Source organism: Eurosta solidaginis, chromosome 1 (assembly GCF_040869045.1).
Source record: "Eurosta solidaginis isolate ZX-2024a chromosome 1, ASM4086904v1, whole genome shotgun sequence".
In the NCBI taxonomy this organism is placed as follows: Eukaryota; Metazoa; Arthropoda; class Insecta; order Diptera; family Tephritidae; genus Eurosta; species Eurosta solidaginis.
In genome coordinates this window covers 85,820,447-85,843,874 of record NC_090319.1, presented here as the reverse complement: position 1 = coordinate 85,843,874, position 23,428 = coordinate 85,820,447, and the positions used below count along the sequence as shown (strand labels likewise).

The following is a 23,428-nucleotide window of genomic DNA, read 5'->3' as shown; positions in this document are numbered from 1 at the left end:
ACATAAGACATACCATTTTTGAACACTACCCGGTATCGGAAAATATTTTGAAATGTAGGAAGAGATACCACAGGAGAGTACAGGAGCGTAGACTGCTGCAAGCCACCACGTTAACGCTTACAGAGGGCGAAAGGCCTTTAGTAAAGGCTAGAATTAAAAATAGTTTTCTTGTAGGGTTGTTAGACTCGGGAGCCAACGTCTCCATCTTAGGGAAAAATGGAGTAGAATTCCTAGAGGATAACGGCTTCGAATATCAGCCCTTACATGCGTTCGTATATACCGCGGGCGGCAACAAGCAAAAAATTTTAGGCTCAGTATCCCTACCGGTCACTTTTAAAAATATCACAAAGGTTATTCGTTTTTACCTTGTTCCCTCATTGCTCCAAGAAGCATACTTCGGGGTAGATTTTTGGAGAGCATTTGCGTTAGCTCCCGAAATATTCCCAAGCGTAGAGTGCCTTGAGGTTAGACTTGAAAAGGAAGAGGAACCGAACCTCCATGAATTGTCACCAAACCAGAAATCAGAATTGCGAAAAGTCATCGAGACGTTTCCTTCGTACGAGAAGTTAGGCCTAGGGCAAACTAAATTAGTGGAGCATCACATCGACACCGGTGATGCTGTACCTATAAAAAGCAAGCATTTCCCCCTTTCGCCGCCGAGGCAAGCCGAAGCTTTTAGAGAACTAGACAGGTTACTACAGTTAGGAGTTATAGAAGAATCCAACTCCCCGTGGTGTAGTCCTGTAGTACTGGTCCGGAAACCAGGCAAAGTCAGGCTGTGCATAGATTCGAGAAAGGTCAACGCGGTGACTAAGAAGGATTCGTACCCCCTGCCTCATATCAACGGCTTATTGAGCAGACTCAAGGACACGCATTTTATTAGTGGCATTGATCTGAAAGACGCGTTCTTCCAGATCAAATTGACAGAGTCCTCTAAGGAAAAAAACAGCATTCGCAGTTCCGGGGAGGCCTCTGTACCACTTCAAGGTGATGCCATTTGGTCTGTGCAATGGACCGCAGACTATGAGTAGGCTGATGGACAAGGCGATCCCTTCGCGTCTGCGAGAGAACGTCTTTGTCTACCTGGACGATCTGATGGTATGTAGCACTAATTTTGAGGATCATCTAAAATTGCTAGCGGAAGTGGCGAACTGTTTGAGAGATGCAGGTCTGACAATAAATGTGGAAAAAAGTAAATTTTGTCAGAAGGAAATACGCTACTTAGGGTACTTGATAGGCAGCGGGTGCCTGAAAGTGGATCCGGGAAAAGTAGAAGCAATACAAAACTTCCCGATCCCTAAATCCCCTCGGCAAGTGCGTAGGTTTGTGGGCATGGCGAATTGGTACCGAGCATTTATTACCAATTTTGCTGACTTGGCAGGTCCCTTGACCGACTGTCTCCGCAAGTCAGCAGGCCCATTTAAACTCACTCCTGAAGCTATAGAGGCGTTCGAAAAACTAAAAGTAGCCTTGAGTTCGGCGCCTGTCTTGGCCCAACCAGACTTTTCCAAAGAATTCGTAATACAATGCGACGCTTCCAAAATAGGTGTTGGCGGGGTGTTGTTCCAGGTCGATGATGACGGCGCTGAGCATCCAATCGCGTTCGTGTCGAAAAAGCTGAATAATGCTCAACGCAATTATACAGTAACCGAGCTGGAATGTCTTGCAGCCATAATTAGCGTGAAGCGTTTCCGACCCTATGTCGAAGGATTACCTTTTCGGATTATTACGGACCACTCCAGTCTCAAGTGGTTGATGACACAAAAAGACTTGAGCGGGAGGTTGGCGAGATGGTCACTCTTACTGCAAGGATACGATTTTAGAATGGAACATCGTAAGGGCACCCTGAATGTAGTACCGGACGCGCTGTCGCGTTTTGATGTTGACGAGTTAACTTTCACTACCACGCCCGGAGAAATAGATTTAGTCTCTCCCGAATTTTGCAGCAACGAATATTTAGACTTAATTCGGACCGTCACCGAAAACGAGGAATCACTTCCGGATTTACGAGTGGTGGACGGTGTAATTTTCAAAAGAGTTAAGTTTCGTAAGGGGATGGAAGGGGAAGAAGACTCGCTGTGGCGTCTATGGTTGCCAAAAGGGTTGACTGAGGAAGCAGTGAGATTAGCACATGACGCTAACCGGAGTTACCATGGCGGATGGCTGAAAACCTTAGAACGTGTTAGGCAGAAGTACTTCTGGCCGCAGCAGGCTAAGGACGTCAAGGACTACGTCCAGCGTTGTGACACCTGCAAAACGGTAAAACCCACCAATCAGCAGTCGAGACCACCTATAGGGAGTACCTTTGAATCCGAAAGGCCATTTCAGCGGTTGTATTGCGACTTTCTAGGGCCGTATCCGAGATCTAAGCGGCGAAATCAATTTCTTTTCATAGTACTAGACCATTTTTCAAAATACGTTTGGCTAAAGCCCATGCAGAGAGCTACCACTGTTAACGTTATAAATTACTTCGCGTCAGAAATTTTTCCGGCTGTAGGGGTCCCTGAGTTTATTCACAGTGACAATGGTAAACAGTTTGCCTCGAAGGAAATGAACCAATTTTTAGTAAATTACGGGGTGACGCACGTGAGGACGGGGCTATATTCTCCCCAAGCGAACGCATCCGAACGCGTCAATAGAGAAATTGTTTCTAAGATTAGGATTTTCCTGAAGGATAAACCTGACCACACTAATTGGGATAAGCATATACCCGAAATTTTATCAGTTATGAGAAGTGATTTTCATACGGCAATTCAGTGTTCTCCATACTTTGCATTATATGGCCAAAACATGGTCCAGCATGCCTCAACGTACAACATTTTAGGGAAACTCGGCAGCCTTCGAGAAGACCAGGTTACGGTAGTAAGCCGAGCTGACAAGTTGACTAATATTCGTGAGCAGATCCGTAGAAATTTAGATCAGGCCAAGGATAGGGGAGTAACCACCTATAACAAGCGCTCTAGACAAGTCAACTATAAGGAAGGTCAGGAGGTTTTTCGGAGAAACTTTGCCTTAAGCAACTTCAAACAGGGCATTAACGCCAAATTCCTACCCAAATACCTGAAATGTCGCGTGCTTCGAAAGATAGGCAATGCATTGTATGATCTCGAGGACCTAAACGGGAAGTTGATAGGTCGCTTCCATGCTTCGGATATTCGTCCACAATGAACCAACAAGGGCGTTTCTTTTGCCAATTTACAATTTGATTTTTTTCTATATATCCACCTATTGGACTTTTTTTGTCTGGGCGTTTTGGCGGTCGGGGACATCTCGCCCAGTATTCTCCCCGAGCACTGACCTCATAGGATGTTCACGCGCGTACTCACCGAGGACCGTGAACACCCTGGCAGTCCACGCTTAGGTCGGACTAGCCTTTCGGAGTTTGGACGAGTTCTCCAGATCAAAATGTCTACACCTTTTTTTTTGCTTTGCATTCCGGTGGGAGCTATAACCTCTAGGAATCATCTTTCGGAGTTTTGACGAGTTCTCCATAACAAATGTCTAATTGCCGCAAAGCCCGTATAACTAGGAAACAGAAATTATTCCCAACTTGACTTAATTTTTTTTTGATAGACCTATGTTGCCCGGCTAGCTTCGTAGTAGGACTTTGAGACTCTTATCTCAGGGGTGAGTCGTGCCCCACGTTGATTGGCATTGGAGGCCCCTGGCAGTGTCTTCCCACAGCGGATCCGGTTTCCTGTTCGCTCCATCGTCGGGCCTTCTAAGCGAAGCAGGTTTGTTACGGTCTGCTGCTGCGGTCTACGGCCATGATCCCCTTGGGAGCGTGTTCATGCGAACACACCTAGCGATGTGGTGAAAGGGGCGATAGAAAGAAAAATATCAAAAAGAAGGGAACAGACAGCGCGGCCATCACAAGGGGAGAAAAGAAAAGAAAAGAAACCAGCACGTTTTTCTTGTGGCGGACAAAAAAAGAAAAATTTGGTTGGAAGATCCTAACCTTATTTTTTTGAAGTTGGAAAAAAATTTTTTGGTTGCCACTAGCGTTGGGATCGGTTGTGGGCAGGCGGCTATAATTGCTGAGATTAGCTTGCACAACCAAGGTAATACAAGCGAATGAGCAACGTGGAAATAACTATGGGCGTAGATGGTTGCATCGAGGTTGAAAGACAAAACCATATCTAAAACGTGAAACTGCCATCAGCTCAACGCACCTAAATTCCTTACGCCAAAAGTGCTAATAGTTTCGTCGAAATATGAATTTAAATGCACTAAGGCTGGAGAGCAGCAACCAAAACAGGAAATTTTAAATACTGTACATGCGCTCAATTTGAGAATATTAAACAAGGTGAATTTGGGTGGTGTAAGAAAATTTGCGAAAGTCGAGAGGCAACAACAACAATAGAAAGACAAAAAAAAAGGGTTTTCCACCACACTTAAAATCGGGAACCTCAAGCGCCACCAACCGCCACCAACAGCACCACTACCGCGCGCTAAGGCCGCGTGCTACCACAAAGCACCAACAACTGCCACCCAAGCACTGGCGCGCTACCACCACAAGCGCAAAATTCACGCTCTATCACCGCAAAAGGGCGCTACCCCCTTCGACCGCGCCAACCACGAGCGCAACTACCACGGGACTCCGCCAAACACACGCGCAACCACCACCAGACTTACAGAAGCCACCAGTTACAACAACAACAGCAGGGCCGCAATTACAGTGCTGCAACAATAGCGCCGACAACTACCAGATTCGACAACAACTACAGCCCTGCAGCAACAGCGGCGCAAGCACCTCACCAGCAACAACAAGAACAACGACATCATCAGGAAGCACGCCGGCAAAGGCCCACACTACAGCCTCCTACCGGCTAACTAAGTACCAGCATACCGGGTGAGTCGCTGCCAACGTAGTTAGGAACTAGTTATTAAGTTATGTAACAAAATTACAAATTAAGCATTAATCGCATATAATGTCGCATATACATGAGTCGACATAAAGAGCGCCAAAGCGGCAATATTTGTATAAACATAAAAAAAGAAAACGCATAAACGAAACATAGCAAAAAGTTTTCAGATAACGAATCGAACAATGTTTTATTATGCGCCTATGTACATATGGGTATATATTTTATGAAGTAATGATACTCAGCTAAAACAAGCATTATTACAAAGAATCATACATACAAATATGTACCTGTAAGGGACTTTTAAAGGATTTATAAAACCAACAAAGGAAAACATAACTACCAATTACATAATAATGAAATTAATTGATGTACGTTGCATATCCTCAAAAAAAAAAAAAAACATATGCACACACATACATACTTGTACATAAATGTTGCATTGATATGTAAGAATGTTCATGCAAATTAAAACAAGAGAAGACGTTTAATAACGCCTACAAATAACAGAATGTTGGCCCAATTATTTTCATTTTTTATATACATATTAAATATAGATTCATTTAATTTGCTGTTGCATTCTTAGCACTATACACGATTAAAAAGAAACGCAACAGAAGCCAAAATAAAGCTACCTGTATTTGGGTATAGATAGCTGAAAAAGGTGCATACAAAGTATGCAGTTTCAACCAGGAAACTCCAAATTTTATTAGCAATAACATTTTCTCTTTTAAATAATCAAAGACATAACTAATGAAAGGTGAAGTGTATGACCCACAGAACCAAATCAACAAGAAAAAAAAAGGGTCATAAGTATTAGTTTAAATTAGTTATGTGCTTGGTTGTTCATATTTAGGTATGCATACAAATGTACTATGTACCTATGTCTGAATTTCTTTTTATATACCATACCTTATATCTCACTAAGATAATTGACCGACATTTGAGCGTTCGCATTGTTTTTTTTGGAGCGGAATTTAATTAGGGATTGCGATAAACTTGAATGTGAGTAGGCCTGCTGCACAAATTTCATTTTTACATCCGAACCCCCTCCACGTATTTATATTTTTTTTTCTTTTCCAAGTTACGTATGTACGTATAGTATATGAAGAGGAATTCCTAGTACAACTAAGCCTTGTTGCATCCTAATGCCACAGTAATTATAAGCCTGAAATTTGAATAAACAATACTACTAAGAAACATTTAATAGTACGTACAACCAAATAAGAATTTGGAAATTTTTCCTTGTTAATTTAATTATTCATGATTGTATATATATACAATTTTCATTTTGCCTAATTCCACCCGTACTATATATTATTTTCTTTGTTGTTGTTAATGTAGTTAATAGCGAAACAAAAAAGAAGATGAATTATAAATAAATTTTGTAATTGAAATGGGAATGCTGGCATTCAATTTTATTTAGGAGGCACTCAGGGCATACAGGTAAAGGGCCACCGAAATTTTAGGTGCGTCGGTGGCCATGGATTTTGAGGGTGGGACTAAGCACCGGGCGTCGCAACAACACCCGCGGCGCCCCTCTGTGTATTCGGCCTTTTTATTTTCCTTTCAGTTTTTGTTATTTTACTTTTCAGCTTTTTTGATATTTGATTTCAGAGTAGTAACCGGTCATGTCCGGTTCGGTAATTTTTTCTTGCGTCAGTTTTTTTTAATTTTTTTTTGAATTTGAATTTAAATTTTTGAATGTTAACGGTCTGTCCGTGACATCCGGTTCAGCCGGATGTTGTTTTATTTTGTATTGATAAGCGTTTTGAGTCGGTCTCTGCGCTTCTGCCAGGTTTTTTGAATTTGACAGCTGCTCGTTTTGATAGGCATGATATGACCATTTTTTCTGTTTATGGCGCAGGAACAGTAAGGTTGGCAAGGACCCGCCCCAGCCGACAATGACTAGCCACTGTGCACCAACACATCATGCCGACCGCCTTCCTTACTGCTTCCACTGTAAATGCGAAACCATAACAAATACAAGTCCGAATGTAACTTTTATTTCCGGACTTTTATTTTTAAAAGTCCGAATTTAACTAGTTCTATCGGACTAAGAAAATAAAAATACAGATTTTACTTTTATATGTGTACTGGAAAAAGTTCGAAAAATAAAAAGGATGCATGGTTCGACATGATATTGCTATAGGGATACCTGGGAACTCAAACATTTTCCCCTAGGACAATTTTTTGACCAGGACTTTTTCGACTCCAAAAAAAAAAAAATTATTATTTTCCGTCCCTGCTTATAAATCAGTGATTCTCCACCAACGTAGAAAATTAAAAGTTGTATCGCAAATTATCTGTCTGGTCGGCAAAAATTGGTACAATTCAGGAACGCAACATCTAAGCCCATTAAACAAGTGGTACCACAGGGTGGTGTCCTATCCTCGCTTCTGTTTAAAGCTGGAGACATTGGTGCTTTATCGGTAACCGTATCGGTAACCTTTTAACAGCTGATTCGACCAACCTTATGAGAATCAATGCAATCGATTATTGGTGCCGCTAAGGTCGTAACCGTATCGCAGCCAACCAATTGGGTTTTGGTTTACCGTCGTAACGATAAACAGCTGATTACGTTAGGGATACGGATACAGCGATACGACATACGGCACCAATGACTCCAGCTTAACTTCTACATATCGAAGCTACCTTCACCACCAGAAGGAGTCACTATCGTTTCCTAGGCAGATTACTGCACAATAAGGGCCACAGGGTCAGGCCCACCCATCGATGAGCTAGCTAATAAAATAAACAACAATCTCCTAATTTACAACATGGAAAAATTCCCAGAACTAGAGGAGGAAATCACTATCCTTAGGGATATACGCGAAAAAATAAATTTTGTAATACTCTAGAACAGTGGACTACTAATACGCGTCCAAAAATATCGTGAGAGGTGTCAAACGAAAATAAAAATATTAACTAGTTCAAAATTTATAAACGAAAAGCCGAAAAATTACCCCGTGTCCCTCCGAAACCGGGGGTGGCATCCATAGTATTTTTGCGCAGAACACCTTTCTGCATTGGCAGTCTTCGGCCGCGCGTGGGATCAAAATTAAATGCGTGCAAAATCCCTTTGTACACAACATTGTTTTCATCATTACAACAACCATATGAAAATTGCCAACTTCAACTGTAAATATCTTCGGACATAGATAACCTTTTTATTTTCCGCCTTCGGATTATATTGTTGAGGTCGATACGCGTCTTATGACACCTCTCTCGATATTTTTGGACGCGTATTATCAGTCGACCCCTGTTCTGGACTTTTACCAGAAATTTTGTTTGTCGTAAAAAATTTCAGTTTTTATATTGTGAGAAAGAACAGGTTAACGTTTCAAAGAGTGTAGCGTTAACAACTGCAACGAGGCTATGCCTAGGGAAGCTTGGGCGTAGCCCAAGCGGCCATAGTGGTTTGAGCTTCAAGGCGCATGGTACCAAAATTGCAGCTGTAGTGCAAAGCCGCAACAAAATCCTCAAATCGATTGCCGGCAGTACTTGGAAAAAAGATAAGGAAACATACAAAATTCAACAGCAACTCGTAGCCAGTTTGACTAAGTACACACACTCGAAAAGGATGCAAGCCTGCCACAACACTACCCTCGGAATTTTCCATGTTTATCATATTTATATACTATTCAGCTCAATATAAAAGAGCATACTGGAAAATAAACAAGCAACTGATTTTAAAATAACATTCAAATAATATTGCAATGTTTTCTTTTTTTTACCATTGTCGGCAGTGTTTACAATGATTGTCAGGTGTTTCGCTGGAATATTTCCATCTCGTTGAAACGATGTTATTCCGAAAAAATTGCACTGCAAAGTTCTCCGAAATAACAAAAGTAATAAGTGGCTATACTGGCTACGTATTTGGTTTGACAGTCTCAGTGAATACGTAGTGACTACGTAAGAGAACGAATGCGAATACGTAAGAAGTTATAAAATACGAATTCTGGGTGAATGTGAGTGAATGCGACGCAAACATTCACGGTGACATACATAATAAGGGCCTTAGTTATTATTGACAATGCTAAAAAGTAGCCATATTGAACATCCTGTCAGGCAGTTGACAAATAAGATATCACACTTAGTTATCATTCACAATGGTTCATGGTTTAATTATACAAGGTTACCCATGTAGCGCAATGTCACCATGTACTTTTCACCTTCCAAACTTTCACATTGCCTAAAAACTTAAGGTGTTACTTCTTTTTAAACTCCTTTCAGAATATCCAACAAGAATTTTAAAAACGTATTTTTGTTTAGGGAAAAAGTATAAGTTGGGTACACTTATATACTTTTGATAGTTTATTTTGTTCCCATCCGTTAAAAAATAAAATACTTTTCTTGCATAGTCAAAATATGTTTATATTTTTGTTTTATGTATTAACATTTCGTTTTTTTTTTTTTGCAAATCTAAATTTTGCGTCCCCGTCAATAACAATTCGTTAATAAAAGATCTTAACGTTTGAAATTAAAGCGAAAATTATAAAATGACGCTCATGTACACTGGCCCCTGAGAATATCGATTTCCGATGAAGATGTGCCCTACGAAGAAGAGACCGAAGGCGCCAAATTGTATTTATGGACAAAACGCCACGTATTTATTATTTGAAATTTGTACAATGCTTTGCGCATGTATAGACGACGCTATTTGGAATAATGCCCAGAGGATGCGAAAGAGTGTATTTAGTATTTAATAGATGTGGGACGTTGCGATGAAGCTGCACAATACTAAGCTTCGAGGTGGACAATGAAAATGTTTTGTCCAAACACAGAAAACCAAATCAGTTATTGAACAAATTCTGTGAAGAATCCTGATTGTTGAATGTAGGTGCCTATACGCAGTGGGCTTAGGCGCTACACCGACCAACTTGACTATTTATGTAACACTTTAGCCGATTATTATGAACTCTTTGGTTTATTTGCTCGTTTCCGTGAAATATACCTATGAAGAAACCAAACAAGTCGTGCTATATACGTGATTGGCATAAACGTGGAAAGTTCTACGGAGACATGAGATTATCATTACCAGTGCAGTCTGTTGGGTGCTCTTTACTGTACACTTAATATAAATAAATAAATTCAATTATTGTGTTTAAATACAAAAAAGTTGTACTATTGAGTTATAAAAGGAGTTGACCAACGCAATTCAACACTTGCGATCGAGCAATTTCTTCGGCTTTATTGCGTTGGTCCATAAAGAAGTTACTGTTTATTCATATTCATGTTCATATCTTTATTAAGTCAATGGCAAAATACCCTACTGACTAGATATACAATTAACTTAAAACCAATAACAATGAGTTCAAGGAACAGTTGTATTTGCTCGGTAGTAAGATTCAATCAGTAACTTAAACAAAGGTCTTGAGATCGTGAAGTCAAGATCCAGATTTCTAGAGATGCGATTAAACTCTTCAAGTCCTCTAACGAGAGGGGCAAAATGAAGATAATTAGATCTCCTAACTTCAATGTAAAATATATTATAAGAACGGAGGATTCAACAAATGTGTCCAAGAAGAGTCATTTAATTTTGAACAGAACGTCTGGCTTCGAGCGGCAAAATGTTTATAGGTAGTTCAACACTGTGCCTCCTGGCTAGTTTTGCAAATACGATGCTTAGCTCGGGTTTTTCAATGCGAGTTAAAGTTGACTAGAATATAACCTTGCCTTTTTGTTCAATAACATAAAGTTTTGCGAATCATCTCTGATTAAGCGGCTGAAGTGGTAGGAGAAACTCTAGTCAACTTAAACTGGAGTTTAAACTCTCACTGAAAAACCGGGCATTAAATTCATAACCTTCGTCAGATATTATTATAAAAATATTAGTAACTTCAATCCATACTGTTTTGTAAAATTTTAATACCTTTTTGAAAACGGGATTAAATTCTTCCCCTTTTTCCTCTCCTTCTTAAAAACAACCATGAGTACGGAGTGTCACATTTTAAAAAAAGCTACATCCGGAACCTCTTGTAATTGAATCATGGGCCCGGTTTATCAGTGGTTGGTTAAGCTGAGCTTAAACTAAGCTTGCTTAAACTCTAGTCAAATTTAAATTCCAGTTAAACTACTAAGCAGTTTTTCAGTCTCAGTTTAAGGCCGCCCCTGAGGTATGCTTTTTTGTGCGGCAACATTGGTTTTTTTCATTATCTAGATAATTTGTAGATACGGCAACAGCGGGATTTTGTTTACCCAACAAACACGGAAAAAATTTCCCCGGCGAAATATATATCTAGTTCCGGAAGTGATGTCCAACATCATTATTTAATTATTCTTAAACCAGATAGTTCTCGAGTTGATATCCAACTTCATTCTCCATCCATTATCCAACCTTTGAGAAATTTTGTAAAATTAAAAGTTTTCCAGTTGATCTCCAAAGTCATTAATATTTTCCAATTATTATCCTAATTGCGAGAGATTTTGAGAAATGTACAGTTCTCAAATGAATATTCAACCCATTTCTCCAGTTGATATCTTACATTATATATCGAGTTGAGGTGGAGTTGAAAAAAATCTCCAAGGAGGAACCACCAAAACCAACCGCTGTTTATTGTGAGAAATAAACACCTGGCTGATAGCAGTAATGAAGGGTAATTAATTAAGAATAAATTATATAAACGGCCGCCGTGGTGTGATGGTAGCGTACTCCGCCTTCTACACCGAAGATCCTACATCAAAATCATTGAATCTTACATTTGAGTCCAGTTAGAGAACCACAAGTTGTTAATTACATTTTTTCAACTTAAGTAATAGCATTTTTAGGTTTATAAAAAGTTCCCTCTTTTGCTGAGTACGCTATGATTCTCGAGTTGAGCCACTGTTTCGAAACAACTCTTGAGATTTTAGAAGTATGCCTAGTTATCAACATGAGGCCTGATGGTACTCAAGCCCAAATGAAAAACCTAAATGCAATTTTTATGAAATTGAATGGTGATAAATTGGTTACAAGTCCACATTTTTTATTTATTGTATAATTCAAGCGTAGCGCTTGAGGAGGGAATTGTTAAACCATTTTGTAGGAATAACATTTGTCCAGTAGCTCTGCAGGTAAGCCACTAGTTATGAGAGTTGTTTTGCCCGTTGTACCAGGGGTCACCTTTGGGCAAGCCCCGCCTAAACACATTTTGTGCCTTTTTAGCATAGACATGGATATAGCGTCCCACAAACGTAACAAATTAAACACCAACCAGAATTTGGAGGTACACTTTTTCTCAACATGCCTTGAGAAATATCCACTGTAGAGGCATGATAATAGGTCCATGCTAGAACAACAAGATTTTTCGTGTATTTTTTTCTGTCTAGGTGTCAAGCTGCCATAAAGATATGAGCCATTAACCAATGAATGAGTCATTATCCACTACTTTTCAATAAAATTGCATATTTTACTGTATTCTCAATCGATATGTATGCACATAAATCGTGCTAAAGCATATTATTATTGTCTCAGATGACCATTGCGTTTTCATCCTGAAGAAAATTTCCATCCCGAAAAACCACAATTTCGCCTTAAACAGTAACGGTATGGCAACGTTTCTAGCAAAACAACAAACATTATGCAACATCAAAAATCCCCAAATACGTCAAAAAATTTTGGGTGGAACTACCTTCTTTTTTATAACATGGTCTAGGGGTTGACTGTTAATACGCGTCAAAAAATATTGGAGAGGTGTCAAGCGACGCGTCTTGACAATCAGTATTAATAAAACTTTAAACACGTTCAAAAGATATTAACGGAAATGACCCCGTGCCCCTGTAAACCGGGGTGTAGGATCCATAGTATTTTTGGCCGGTCCACCAATGGGGTGGGATCAAAATTAAATTCGTGAAAAATCCTTTTGTACATAAAATTTGTTTCAGTGCACAACATTACAACCCCATGAAGATTGCCAACTTCAACTGCAAATATCTCCGGACAGAGATACAATTTTACTTTTCCGCCTTCGAATTATTGTGTTCAAGGTCAATACGAAACTTTTGATACCTCTCTCTCTTTATTTTTGGACGCGTATTAGCAGTCGACCACTGTTGTTGTTGTTGTTGTATTAACAGTGCTTCGACCAAGTCGACCACTGTTCTAGACTTTTACCGAAAGGTGATCTGAGCAAAAATACTATGGAACCCACACCCCGTTTTAGAGGGACAAGGGCTAATTTCCGTTATCTTTTGAACGAGTTAAAATTTTTTTTAATACTGATGTCAAGACGCGTCGTTTGACACCTCTCCCAATATTTTTGCACTGGTATTAGCAGTCGACCCCTGTTCAAGACTTTTACCAGCTCGGGTTTTACTCGTCCAAGAGCTTTCGTTGTCCATAACCATGTTAACTTTTCCACAATCAGTATTATACTAGTCAAAACTGCAGCAACTCCATGTAGATAGAATGGACATATTCCTCTTTCTACGGGCAGTTATTGAACCTAACTCTAAAGCAGTAGCATCTACCGTACAATAATACAGCATAGCCGCTCATATTTGCACTGATGTAGCTTGAAGAATTTGTAATGAAATAGATCCTTCTGATCGGAGATAGATTTCACATTAAGGAGACTTGGAAGACTTTTTTAAAACTTTTCGGCATGAATAGGTTTTGGTCTCCAAATCAGAAATATCTTGAGTGCTCACATTGTCCATAACTTCCTGGTCGCAGCTTAATAGGTTGCAGCTCAATTGAATCAGTCTAGGTTGAAATTTGTAAAGATAAGAAACTTAATGAGTAGGCTCAACATAGATATTTCCATGGTCTTGGAGAAAAAACTCAGTGCCTCTTCAAAACCGTATAGTTATATCAGCAGAGAACTTCCGTAGGCTCTCAAGCATATAAGCGCGTTTTTTAGGGGTGGAAGAAGGACTTAACTAATAGACTTGATTTTAGAAGTTAAGATAAACAAACCAAACGGAAAGAGCATCTTTCCTGCAGGTGAGACAAGTTGTGGTAGTACCTAAGCCGACAAAACCCAACAGCAACCAATCGATTACCATTTGACCCATACGATTCGCTAGGATTTTATTTCGCCTCTTTTGGCGGTTAAGAAAAAAGGAAGATCCAACAAATAACAGCGAAAATTGAATTATAATGACGCACCATTTGCCATAATTACCTAAGAAGCCATTCAGAAGGGCATAGCAAAAACTTAGAATAACAAGACAGTTCCAGGCGTGCTATCATACAATCAATAATGGCTTTGGTTCGCTAGTAAGGAATTTACGATGCCATTTTATATATAAAAAGAAATACTGACTTTTATTGTTGTTCTATTCTCCTTGGGCGGCACCTAGAAGTCCATAGACCAGGCCGACAATTTCATTCCGAGCTTTGATATTGAACTCCAGGAAGTAAGATATCGTCCAAAACATCTTTATGTAGAATCATTGCACACTTGTAATTCCTGAGTATAGAAACAGGCAAGAATGGTTCGCAATTGAACCAACTCCAATTTATTAAGAGAAATAACATCAAACGATATCTTCACTTAGACCGAGAGCTAAAAAACTTGGTATTGTGCTGCTCCCTTGCTATGTAGTGAGCTTCTGTTCTTGTGGTACCGATAATCACGCTCTACGAAGGTTTTGGAGAGTGTTGATGGTCCTTTGTCGGATACAGATCCAGTTCGTTCCAGTAGCAAGCACCATTAATCCTCTAGGACCTATCATACTGACTCGCAACAGCTGAGGTCCCCCTCTGCAACCCGCACTTTCTACATGCTATCACTGGCAAGGCCTCATTTTAAAGCATTTAACGCCAAAAGGCAGTGTCCAGTCAGAACGTCCTCCATGAGCCTGCAGCTCTTAAGGGATAAGATTCACTTTATTAGTCTAAGGTTGTAAGACCTGTACATGATTTGAGAAACTTAGCATTTGTTTCCGTGCCTTTGCTTGCTTGCCAATCATAACGCAACTTTGGCCTTCCATTTATCTCGCCCAATATTATTGGGGCTCCTACGGTGCAAGCTTCGACGACGGTGCCCTATTTACATCCAATGAGAGAGAGAGAGAGAGGGCGATATACTTACACTGCAGCATTCTTTCACATGCTTGAAGCGTTCTTTACTCTCTCTTCCTCGTTGAACCTCCACGAGAGCTTATTATTACAATACAGGATTATCCCTCTCAGCTTAAGCCTAGTCCGATTTGGAACTCTTAGTCAACAATACCAGATAGGTATTCGCTGCGTTGGCGGTTCACTAGATGCACAGGTATGTTTATCCAGAAGCTTCCGATCTATCAGTGAGCTAGCTCTTTCCAGACACTTTCCGCTTATGAAGAGTTTGACTGGTCCCTCGTTGAACCCATGAGCTATTAAAGCTTATTATATTTTTTGCTGGGTATTTACACTTTTCTGTTGATTTTTTCACTCGACAGTCGATTAAGCGGTCACACTTTTTGTCGCCGCTATTTCTCTTTTTTATTGCTCATATATTCTTGTGTCTAAGTAGCAGCGCTAGAGCGTTAGACCGTCGCCATCGTCTTATTCGGACAATGTTTTCTTATTTGAGTATTCAGTATTCTTGAACTCTTGGCGGTGTAATGAACAGATCGCGCGCGAAGAAGTGTTGATCACTAAAAAGAAATAATATTAAATTGTTTGTGTTTTAGAAATTTGGTAGAAAAAAATATTTTGAAAAAAAAGCAACAAATATATATGTATATGTTTATGTCTGTAAACGTACTTATATAAACAAATACAAATAGTTTTGTATGTTACTGGAAATTTTATACGCTTAAGAAATAAAAAAATATATAATTATTGAGTTTAAAGTGAAAAAATAAAAACAAAAAATTTATAAAAAAAAAAATTAAATCTTACTTATAAAAAAAATATTATAAGGTGTTCATAATTTATAGAAATATTTTCTAAATCGTAATTAAACTATTTTTTATAAACAAAGAAAAATTTGAATGCCAGTTTTTTAAAGAACGCTTTAATAATAACAAAAAAATATTTCTTCTGCTAAAGAAAGGTAATTTAGAGTAAAATCAATTAAGTGTAATTAAAAAAAATATATATTTCTATTCATATTAAAAACTACGGCGCTTATCAAAGATATACAATAACAAAACTTTATTACAATTATAGTAGATAATTTCACAATCAAAATATTTACAAACATCAGTGCTTTGAAATTTACAATTTACATACAACCAAAAACAATTTCTCTTAGCAAATTGTCAATAAACAAAGTACCTTTTTCAAGAAAGTTAAAAAATAAGAAATGCAATTAATTATGAGCTAAAATAGGCGAATTGTTTATTTTGTGTTACGCTTTCTTTGTCGTATGGGGAAATTAATTAAATTTTCTAAGCGTTGCTTGTCGCCACTTAAATATTTCTAAAAATATTTTTATTTTTTTTTATGTGTTTTTCTGCGCTTTCGCATTTGTTTTCCCCTTATTTGCGTTGTTTTTATTTTTGTCAACAAATATTATTTACCCCAGACAATTCAAATTTTAAATTTTTTTTTATTTATATTTTGCGTTACATATTAAATTTTCCGCCAACGAGAGCCGCGTTGGTAAACAGACATTCTTGTTGACGCAGAAATAAGAAAGGTGTTTTATATTAGGGTGGAGCGATGAAATTTTATAAAAAGGTGTGTTATATGTAATAACATGAGCAGAGCTGCTCAAGCCGTCTAGACTTATAGCACTTTTGTTTTTGTTTTGCTCTGAAGAATAAAAAATAAAATTTCAAAATTCTCACCGCCGTGAAAATTCGTTTTTTTTTTTTTGCCGGGCAAGAAACCACAACGTTCATGAGATTTTCAGTAACCGTTCCGCACTCTAGGCAACGCTGTGGAAGGGTACAGTAACGATGCGATTTGTCGAGATTTTAATTAACGATTTTGTCGCTTGCCTTATCGATTGTACTATTCACTAACTTAGTTTTAACGACTCGAAATAAATGACATTTAAATTTCGTTTTAATAGTAAAAAGTTGGCAGCACAGCTTAACTAAATCTAAAAAATGAGAAAAGCACAAAAGGAATGCCAAAAATAAATAAATTCCGTATACTAACTGCTTTTAAAAGTCTTTATTGTGAAGTTATTACCTATTTTAACAAAAGGTAAGTAAATACGGTATTAATTTCTTTTTTCTCTGTTGATATCGCAGTTATTCTTGTACCTACCCCGTAATTGACCATCAAGTTGAGAAATAATATCATGAGCCAAATCTGGGGTTAGTCGGTACAGCTTTCGAAACTCCGTTGCATTCAAGTGGAATGGGTTATCTACTTATCTAAGAAGGTGTCTGTCCATTGGCGATGGACTTAGTAATTCTTCATCTTGTGATAAAACGTACGCCCAGTACTCAAATGCCATTTGATTTATAAATAAAGCAACTTTTCGTGAACGTATTTAATTAAAGTTCCGATTTTCTTTTTTAACCAAAATTTCCAGAAATATTAATTTCGTGATTTTTAACGCAGCCAATTTACTTGCCGTTTATTTAACAACACAGCTGATCGTCGGTAAACAAATATCGATACAAAACAGTTACTGAATAACGAAATCGTTATAGTTATCGATTCGCAAATAAAGCGATGGCAAATGTGGTTAAAAAAGTTAGTGACTTCCACTACAGGATAGAGAGATTCGTGAGAGATTTTAGAGAGCGATTTTGAATTTTTTTTAAATATCAAAAAACCAGTGAATTAACACTTGGTCTTTCTTCGCTGTACTGCACTAATTTTTTCGTAAATAAAAAGATGTTTGCTTAGTTCTTTTTTTTTCAAAAACATTATAAATGTTTCACTTTTAATTTCGTATTTCTTTACAATTCACTTTGCACACAAAATTCTATGATAAAGGAACAACTATAAAATGTGTATATATAACTTTAGACTTTTCAAAATAAATATAAGTATAATTATAGGAGCGCGTCCGCGGTTGCCGGCTAATAGTCCAAGACTAGCGAATGGAATCTTGTTGGTGACGATGGCAGTTCGGCGTTCGTTGGCGCCTTTCCATTCGCCCGCACGGCTGCGCATAGGCATTTCGCACGCCGCCGTCTAAATCGTGATGGAGGCCGCTTAAACAATCAGTATGGCCGCCGATGATCCATGATAACATACGGCTCGATAGCCTGGGCGTCGAGAACAGCTCAGGCGACGACGAGGGAAGCACTGTCAAAACTTCAGCGACTGGCATGTGTGTGCATCACGGGAGCTATGCGCACATACCATGCAGCAGCGCTGGAAGATATCCTCGATCTAACCGCGCTGCATATATCGATAGAGCAGTCAGTCAAGGGAACCCTCCTGAATTTCGCCAAGCAGGCCTCGGATATATGGAAGGAAAGCAGAATTGAAAGTATTCAGCAACGACATAAAATAGTATGGTACACCGATGGCTCGAAGACGCCAGAGGGGATTGGATATGGAGTCTTAGGACCAAGAGCCAAGATATCGGTACCCCTGGGAGCATATCCAAGCATTTTTCAAGCGGAAATATTCGCCATAAGACAGTGTGCTGACCTAAACCTTCAGCGCGAATACTCCAACGAAACAATCGCCATACTCAGTGAGAGTCAGGCCGCCCTCAAGGCGATCTCGGCGTTTGAGATAAAATCAACACTGGTCCTTGAATGCGTCGAAAAACTAAATCGACTAGGAGCACTCAAAAAACTAGTGCTGGCCTGGGAATCCTAAAAGCTATTCTAACAGGACACTGTAGACTGAACAACCACATGCAGAATCTGGGCATACTATCGAACAACATATGCCGATTTTGTGATCAATCAGCGGACACGGCGGATTATATCCTCCTGGAGTGTGACGCAATCTTAAGACGCAGGGCTAAGTTTATGTGCTCACCATGGCCAGAGCATTCTCACGTTAAATCCCTCAAGCCAGGTGAACTGCTAGGGTTCATAAGAGATGTCGGCTTGGATGAGGTGCTGTGAAGAAGCGGAGGGCACAATATACCAAGGGTCGCAGTGCAATCCTCGATTAACTATCTATCTATATATCTATGGCCGCCGAGAGGACAGAATGGTTTCAAATCATTTTATCATATCTATGAGGGCGCGCATAGAAATTACCCACACTTCAATCCGGAGACGGTTTCTTCAATTGTGTGTGGCTTTAGTGAGTGCCAGGTGGCGGAACATTTTTCCAACTAGATTACTTCCTGGTAGTCCTCAAGGAACCACTTAAATTTTTTGACGAACTTAAGTAGAAGTGAAATATCCACCTCAACGCTCTGCGCCGAGAAATCTGAATCGTCTTATTTGCAATCCTGCACATCGGCAGCGATGAATAGACTAGAATTCCTCCGCATCCTGACAGCTTCTGTAGTGGGAGCCGGAGTATCAGTACAGTAGCGTATTAACCTGTGATGATACCCGTAAGTACTCTGTCTGCAGATTTGTTGAGCTTCAGAAGTAAGCTAGTTCTTTTACTACCGAAACATGACTATAAGGACCTTAAGACACCGCAATCATCAAGGTCCACAGGAAGACCGTTGCCCTAGTTTAATATTCTTCGATCTTCCTCAGGAGATAACCCAGCAGTGGTTCTCCGGAGCTGTCCGCCTCACGTATGTCCATTGCGGGCGTTTCCTCGACATGACATCTGCAAACTCATTCCCTTAAATTACGCTGTGCACCAAGGCACCCAGCAAAGGGATACATTGATATGCCTTTTGAACACCAGCGAACTTCGATACCTCCGCACGATATCCGACTTTACCAAGTTTGGTTCTAACACCTTTATGCCGGCCTGGCTGTCGACAAAGATCGGCACACTGGTGTGTGGGACCGCACTGTACTGGAGCAATCTGGATATGGTATATACCTCCGCGTGGAAGACACTGACTCTGGAGGTCCGTGCGATTGATCATAACCATGTCATCTATTAGAAGTGTCCGTATTTGGTTAAATTCCATATGTTGAACTATCTTATACGTAGAGCCCCCTTCTAGTTTTACCCTTTAAGCCTTCCTGAGATGCACTGCTCACTGTGCCAGACAAGAGCTCCATACGAATGACTGTGTTGTACATGCCATGAATGACATACGTTATCAGTCTTCTGATTCGACCGAAAGCTCTTTTAGGTATAGTATGCTTGCCAGAACTATCTTTAATCGCACCTCAATGTCCCTTTTTCAGGTTTAAACTGGGCTTGGCGGCCGCCGAGTTGTGATGGTAGCGTGTTCCGCCTATTACACCGAATATCCTGGGTTCACCCCCGGGCAAAGCAACATCAAAATTTCAGAAAAAAGTTTTTTCAATTAGAAGAACATTTTTCTAACGTGGTCGCCTCTCGGCAGTGTACTTCTGACATGAAAAAGCTCTCAGTGAAAATTCATCTGCCTTGCAGATGCCGTTCGGAGTCGGCATAAAACAAGTATGTCCCGTGCCGCAATTTTGTAAGAAAAATTTAAAGGAGCATGACGAAAATTGGAAGAGAAGCTCGGCCTAAATCACTTCGGAGGTTAGCATGCCTTACATTTATTAAACTGGGCTGTAAGAGAACTCGTTTTTTTACCCAGTAGTATTGAACTTTGTTGACTGTAGCTGTATAAATGAATCCACATAGACATTCATTTAATATACATATGTAGAGAACCGCCTCAGAACGGACTTGTTTTAACTTTGTATATATTCGAATATCCGGTTTATCCGGATAGTTGAAACATCCGGATGCAGTTCACAGCCCTACAGGCTAGTAGACACCGCACTGCATAGACTAGTTATAAACACAAAGGAGGCCTTGTAATACAAGCAGCATTGTTTTAAAAAATTACTCGAAACTGGCTATGTTGGATGCTCTTAATTCCTTTGCAGCTCGTCCCATCTTGAAAGTTGTACCGGCTGTTAGTTAAGTTGAAGGAAGATATTTTAACAATGGGACTCTACGAAATAAACAGGGGCACACCGCAAGGCGGGGTAACGTGGAAGTCCCAGTAATCATAAGTGGAACAAATTGGCTGTTAAAAATTAGCTCCGTCGTGGATTGGGCGTTAAAGTATTAAGTGGAAAAACGTTCCACTAGCACTAATATGAATGGCAGTGGACTAATATTTCACTACCCCCAAATTGGTAGGGGAAATAGGAATTGACTGCTCTGTGCACAGGTATGATCATTCGTCGATTTGTATGGACGATAGTTAACCGATATCGCGCCATCGATTTTTCGATAGGATTTGGGCTCAGGAAAAAAAGAGTTCCACTACGCATACCCAAAAGAATAATTTTCTAGACTGCGAAATAAAATTTTTTTTTTTAGTTTTTTCGACTTTGATTTTTAAGGTTTTTTCATGACCTACTAAAAAATTTCCATATGTATACCCTGTCCAATCGACCCAAAAATGTCCGCTAAAAACGTTGTCGATAACAGTTTTTTGAAAAAAAAAAAAATATATATATATTTTTTTTTGGGTCGGACAGGGTATACATGAAAATTTTACAATGAACTGAAAATTTTTTCAGTAGGTCATGAAAAAAACCTTAAAAATCAAAGTCGAAAAAAAATAAAAAAATGAAATTTCGCAGGCTCGAAAATTATTTTTTTGGGTATGTGTAGTGGAACTTTTTTTCCTGAGCCCAAATCCTATCGAAAAATCGACGGCGCGATATCGGTTAATAAATCGACCCAATGTAATGGTCATGGAAGGGGTCCAGTCATCATAGCCACTGCGGTCAGGTAGGGACATTGGTGTTGTTATTGTTATTTGTAAGAAAAACTTATGATCCACCCTATTATTCGTGTGAGCATACCTATATGAAATTGTAATCTCGAGAATGTGGTAAGTGACAAAAAGCAATTTGGAATATTAGGCAGCATACGCATATGGAAAATTAACAATCGAACATTATGGTGCCTATATTTGTTTCACGGCCATGGCTCGATATATTTAAGTGTGTGTGATTGTATGTTATCGTCTGACACCGGGGTTAGTTACGTTTAGCTGCTGGTGAGGCTAAAGCATTGATATATCGATTTGTATTTCGGGTATACGCTGTAATGTAGTATATACGCACATATATGTATGTATGTATATATGCAAATTAGGGTGGGCAAAAAAAAATTTTTTTTACTTTTGGTATAGCAACAATATTGTTCAGGCTATATATTCTAAGTTACAGTTTTTCTATACAAATCGTATGGGGAATTTGCAAGTTTTTATTTAAGGTGCATTTCTAACCCATTCATCCCAATTACTAGCTATACATTTTTCATAGAAAATAGAACAATCCTTAAAAAAACAAAAACAACAAATGGTGCGTGTACTAATGTACGCATGCGAGAAGTTATATTTCCTTGTTATCATTAAAAAATAGTTTTTAATTGCGTGCAAATAAATAATTACAATAAAATAATAAAACGACTGAAAAAAGAAAAAACATAGTCAATAAAATTCAGTTAAAAAATAAATAAAAAATATTTATTTTCTTACATTTTCTTACCAAATTTCAGGCAAATAGAACCATGGAGTCGTGAATAGAATTTATTCGAATAAATCGATCTCTTTTCCACTTCCCGGAAAGAAACTTCACAGGAACACTATCTGAGTTGCTGTGAGGCTATCCTGCAAATTTAAATAAAATCGGCGGAGTGGTTTAGCGGTCCATAAGCTGCATACAAACATATGTACATCCATCATTATATATGTATACAGATAAATTAAATCTATTGCACAAAAATTAGCATACATGTACATTAGGGTGGGTCGATTTGTATGGACGAAAGTTAACTGATATCGCGCCATCGACTTTTCGATAGGATTTGGGCTCAAGAAAAAAAGCTCCGCTGCGCATACCCAAAAAAATTATTTTCGAGCCTGCCAAATTTACTTTTTTCGACTTTGATTTTCAAGGTTTTTTTCATGACCTCCAAAAAAATGTTCATGAAATTACATGAAAATTTTACAATCAAATGAAAATTTTTTTAGTAGTTTATGAAAAAAACCTTAAAAATCAAAGTCGAAAAAAAGTAAAAAAAAAAAATGAAATATCGCAGGCTCGAAAATTATTTATTTGGGTATGCGTAGTGGAACTTTTTTTCCTGAGCCCCAATTCTATCGAAAAATCGATGGCGCGATATCGGTTAATAAATCGACGCATTCCAAAAAATTTAACTTTTGTTTCAGAATTTTAACGAAACGTGTATTTTTCAAGATAAGATTCAAAATATTCTTAACCAATATCAACATTAACAATAAATGATGTGAAATGAAAATATATATATACATACACAAAAAAATTATGCTCACCCAGTTCACAAAGAACAATTACACGAACTGAACTGCATTTTCAACCTGTTAGTTTTGTTTCACATCTTAAAATTTTACTCTCATCATATTTTCTCTACGCGCCTAAAGAAGTATAACTTAAAAAAAAGGAATTTCTTTCGAAGTTGACTTATGCTTTATGAACATTAAAATAAAGAGCTGAAATTTTTACACACTTTCGGATCCCTTGAAGAATATTTGAAAAGTGAAAATTAAAATATTTTCTCTATCACCCACCCTAATGCATATGTATGTATTTGCTGCTGTTGTAAAAAATAAGAAAAATTTGTTAACATAAAAATAAATTTTTGTTTGTCCAAACAA

The 23,428-nt window shown here is 38.6% G+C and overlaps 1 protein-coding gene and 1 long non-coding RNA gene across 4 annotated transcripts in view; one reads left to right on the top strand and one right to left on the bottom strand.

Moving 5' to 3' along the window:
* Positions 1-14,139: 14,139 nt before the first annotated feature.
* LOC137236398 (uncharacterized) overlaps positions 14,140-23,428 on the bottom strand; it is a 185,099-nt gene continuing 175,810 nt past the window's right edge. The window contains exons 2-3 of the long non-coding RNA XR_010948395.1: positions 22,271-22,402; positions 14,140-15,431 (exon numbers count right to left, since the gene is read on the bottom strand). This is a non-coding gene — a long non-coding RNA (uncharacterized lncRNA). The remainder of the gene's footprint in view (positions 15,432-22,270; positions 22,403-23,428) is intronic.
* Positions 15,364-23,428, top strand: part of LOC137236394 (uncharacterized protein ZK1073.1) — a 469,888-nt gene continuing 461,823 nt past the window's right edge. Inside the window, exons 1-2 of one of the 3 annotated variants that reach the window (XR_010948393.1) lie at positions 15,378-15,832; positions 16,799-16,935. Coding sequence is in view for 1 of the 3 variants with exons in the window: in XM_067758971.1 (XP_067615072.1) it covers positions 16,856-16,935 (80 nt within the window). In the remaining 2 variants the exon portion in view is untranslated. Of the gene's footprint in view, positions 15,833-16,798; positions 16,936-23,428 lie in introns of those variants that run through there. The other 2 variants (XM_067758972.1, XM_067758971.1) reach the window with 2 other exon arrangements.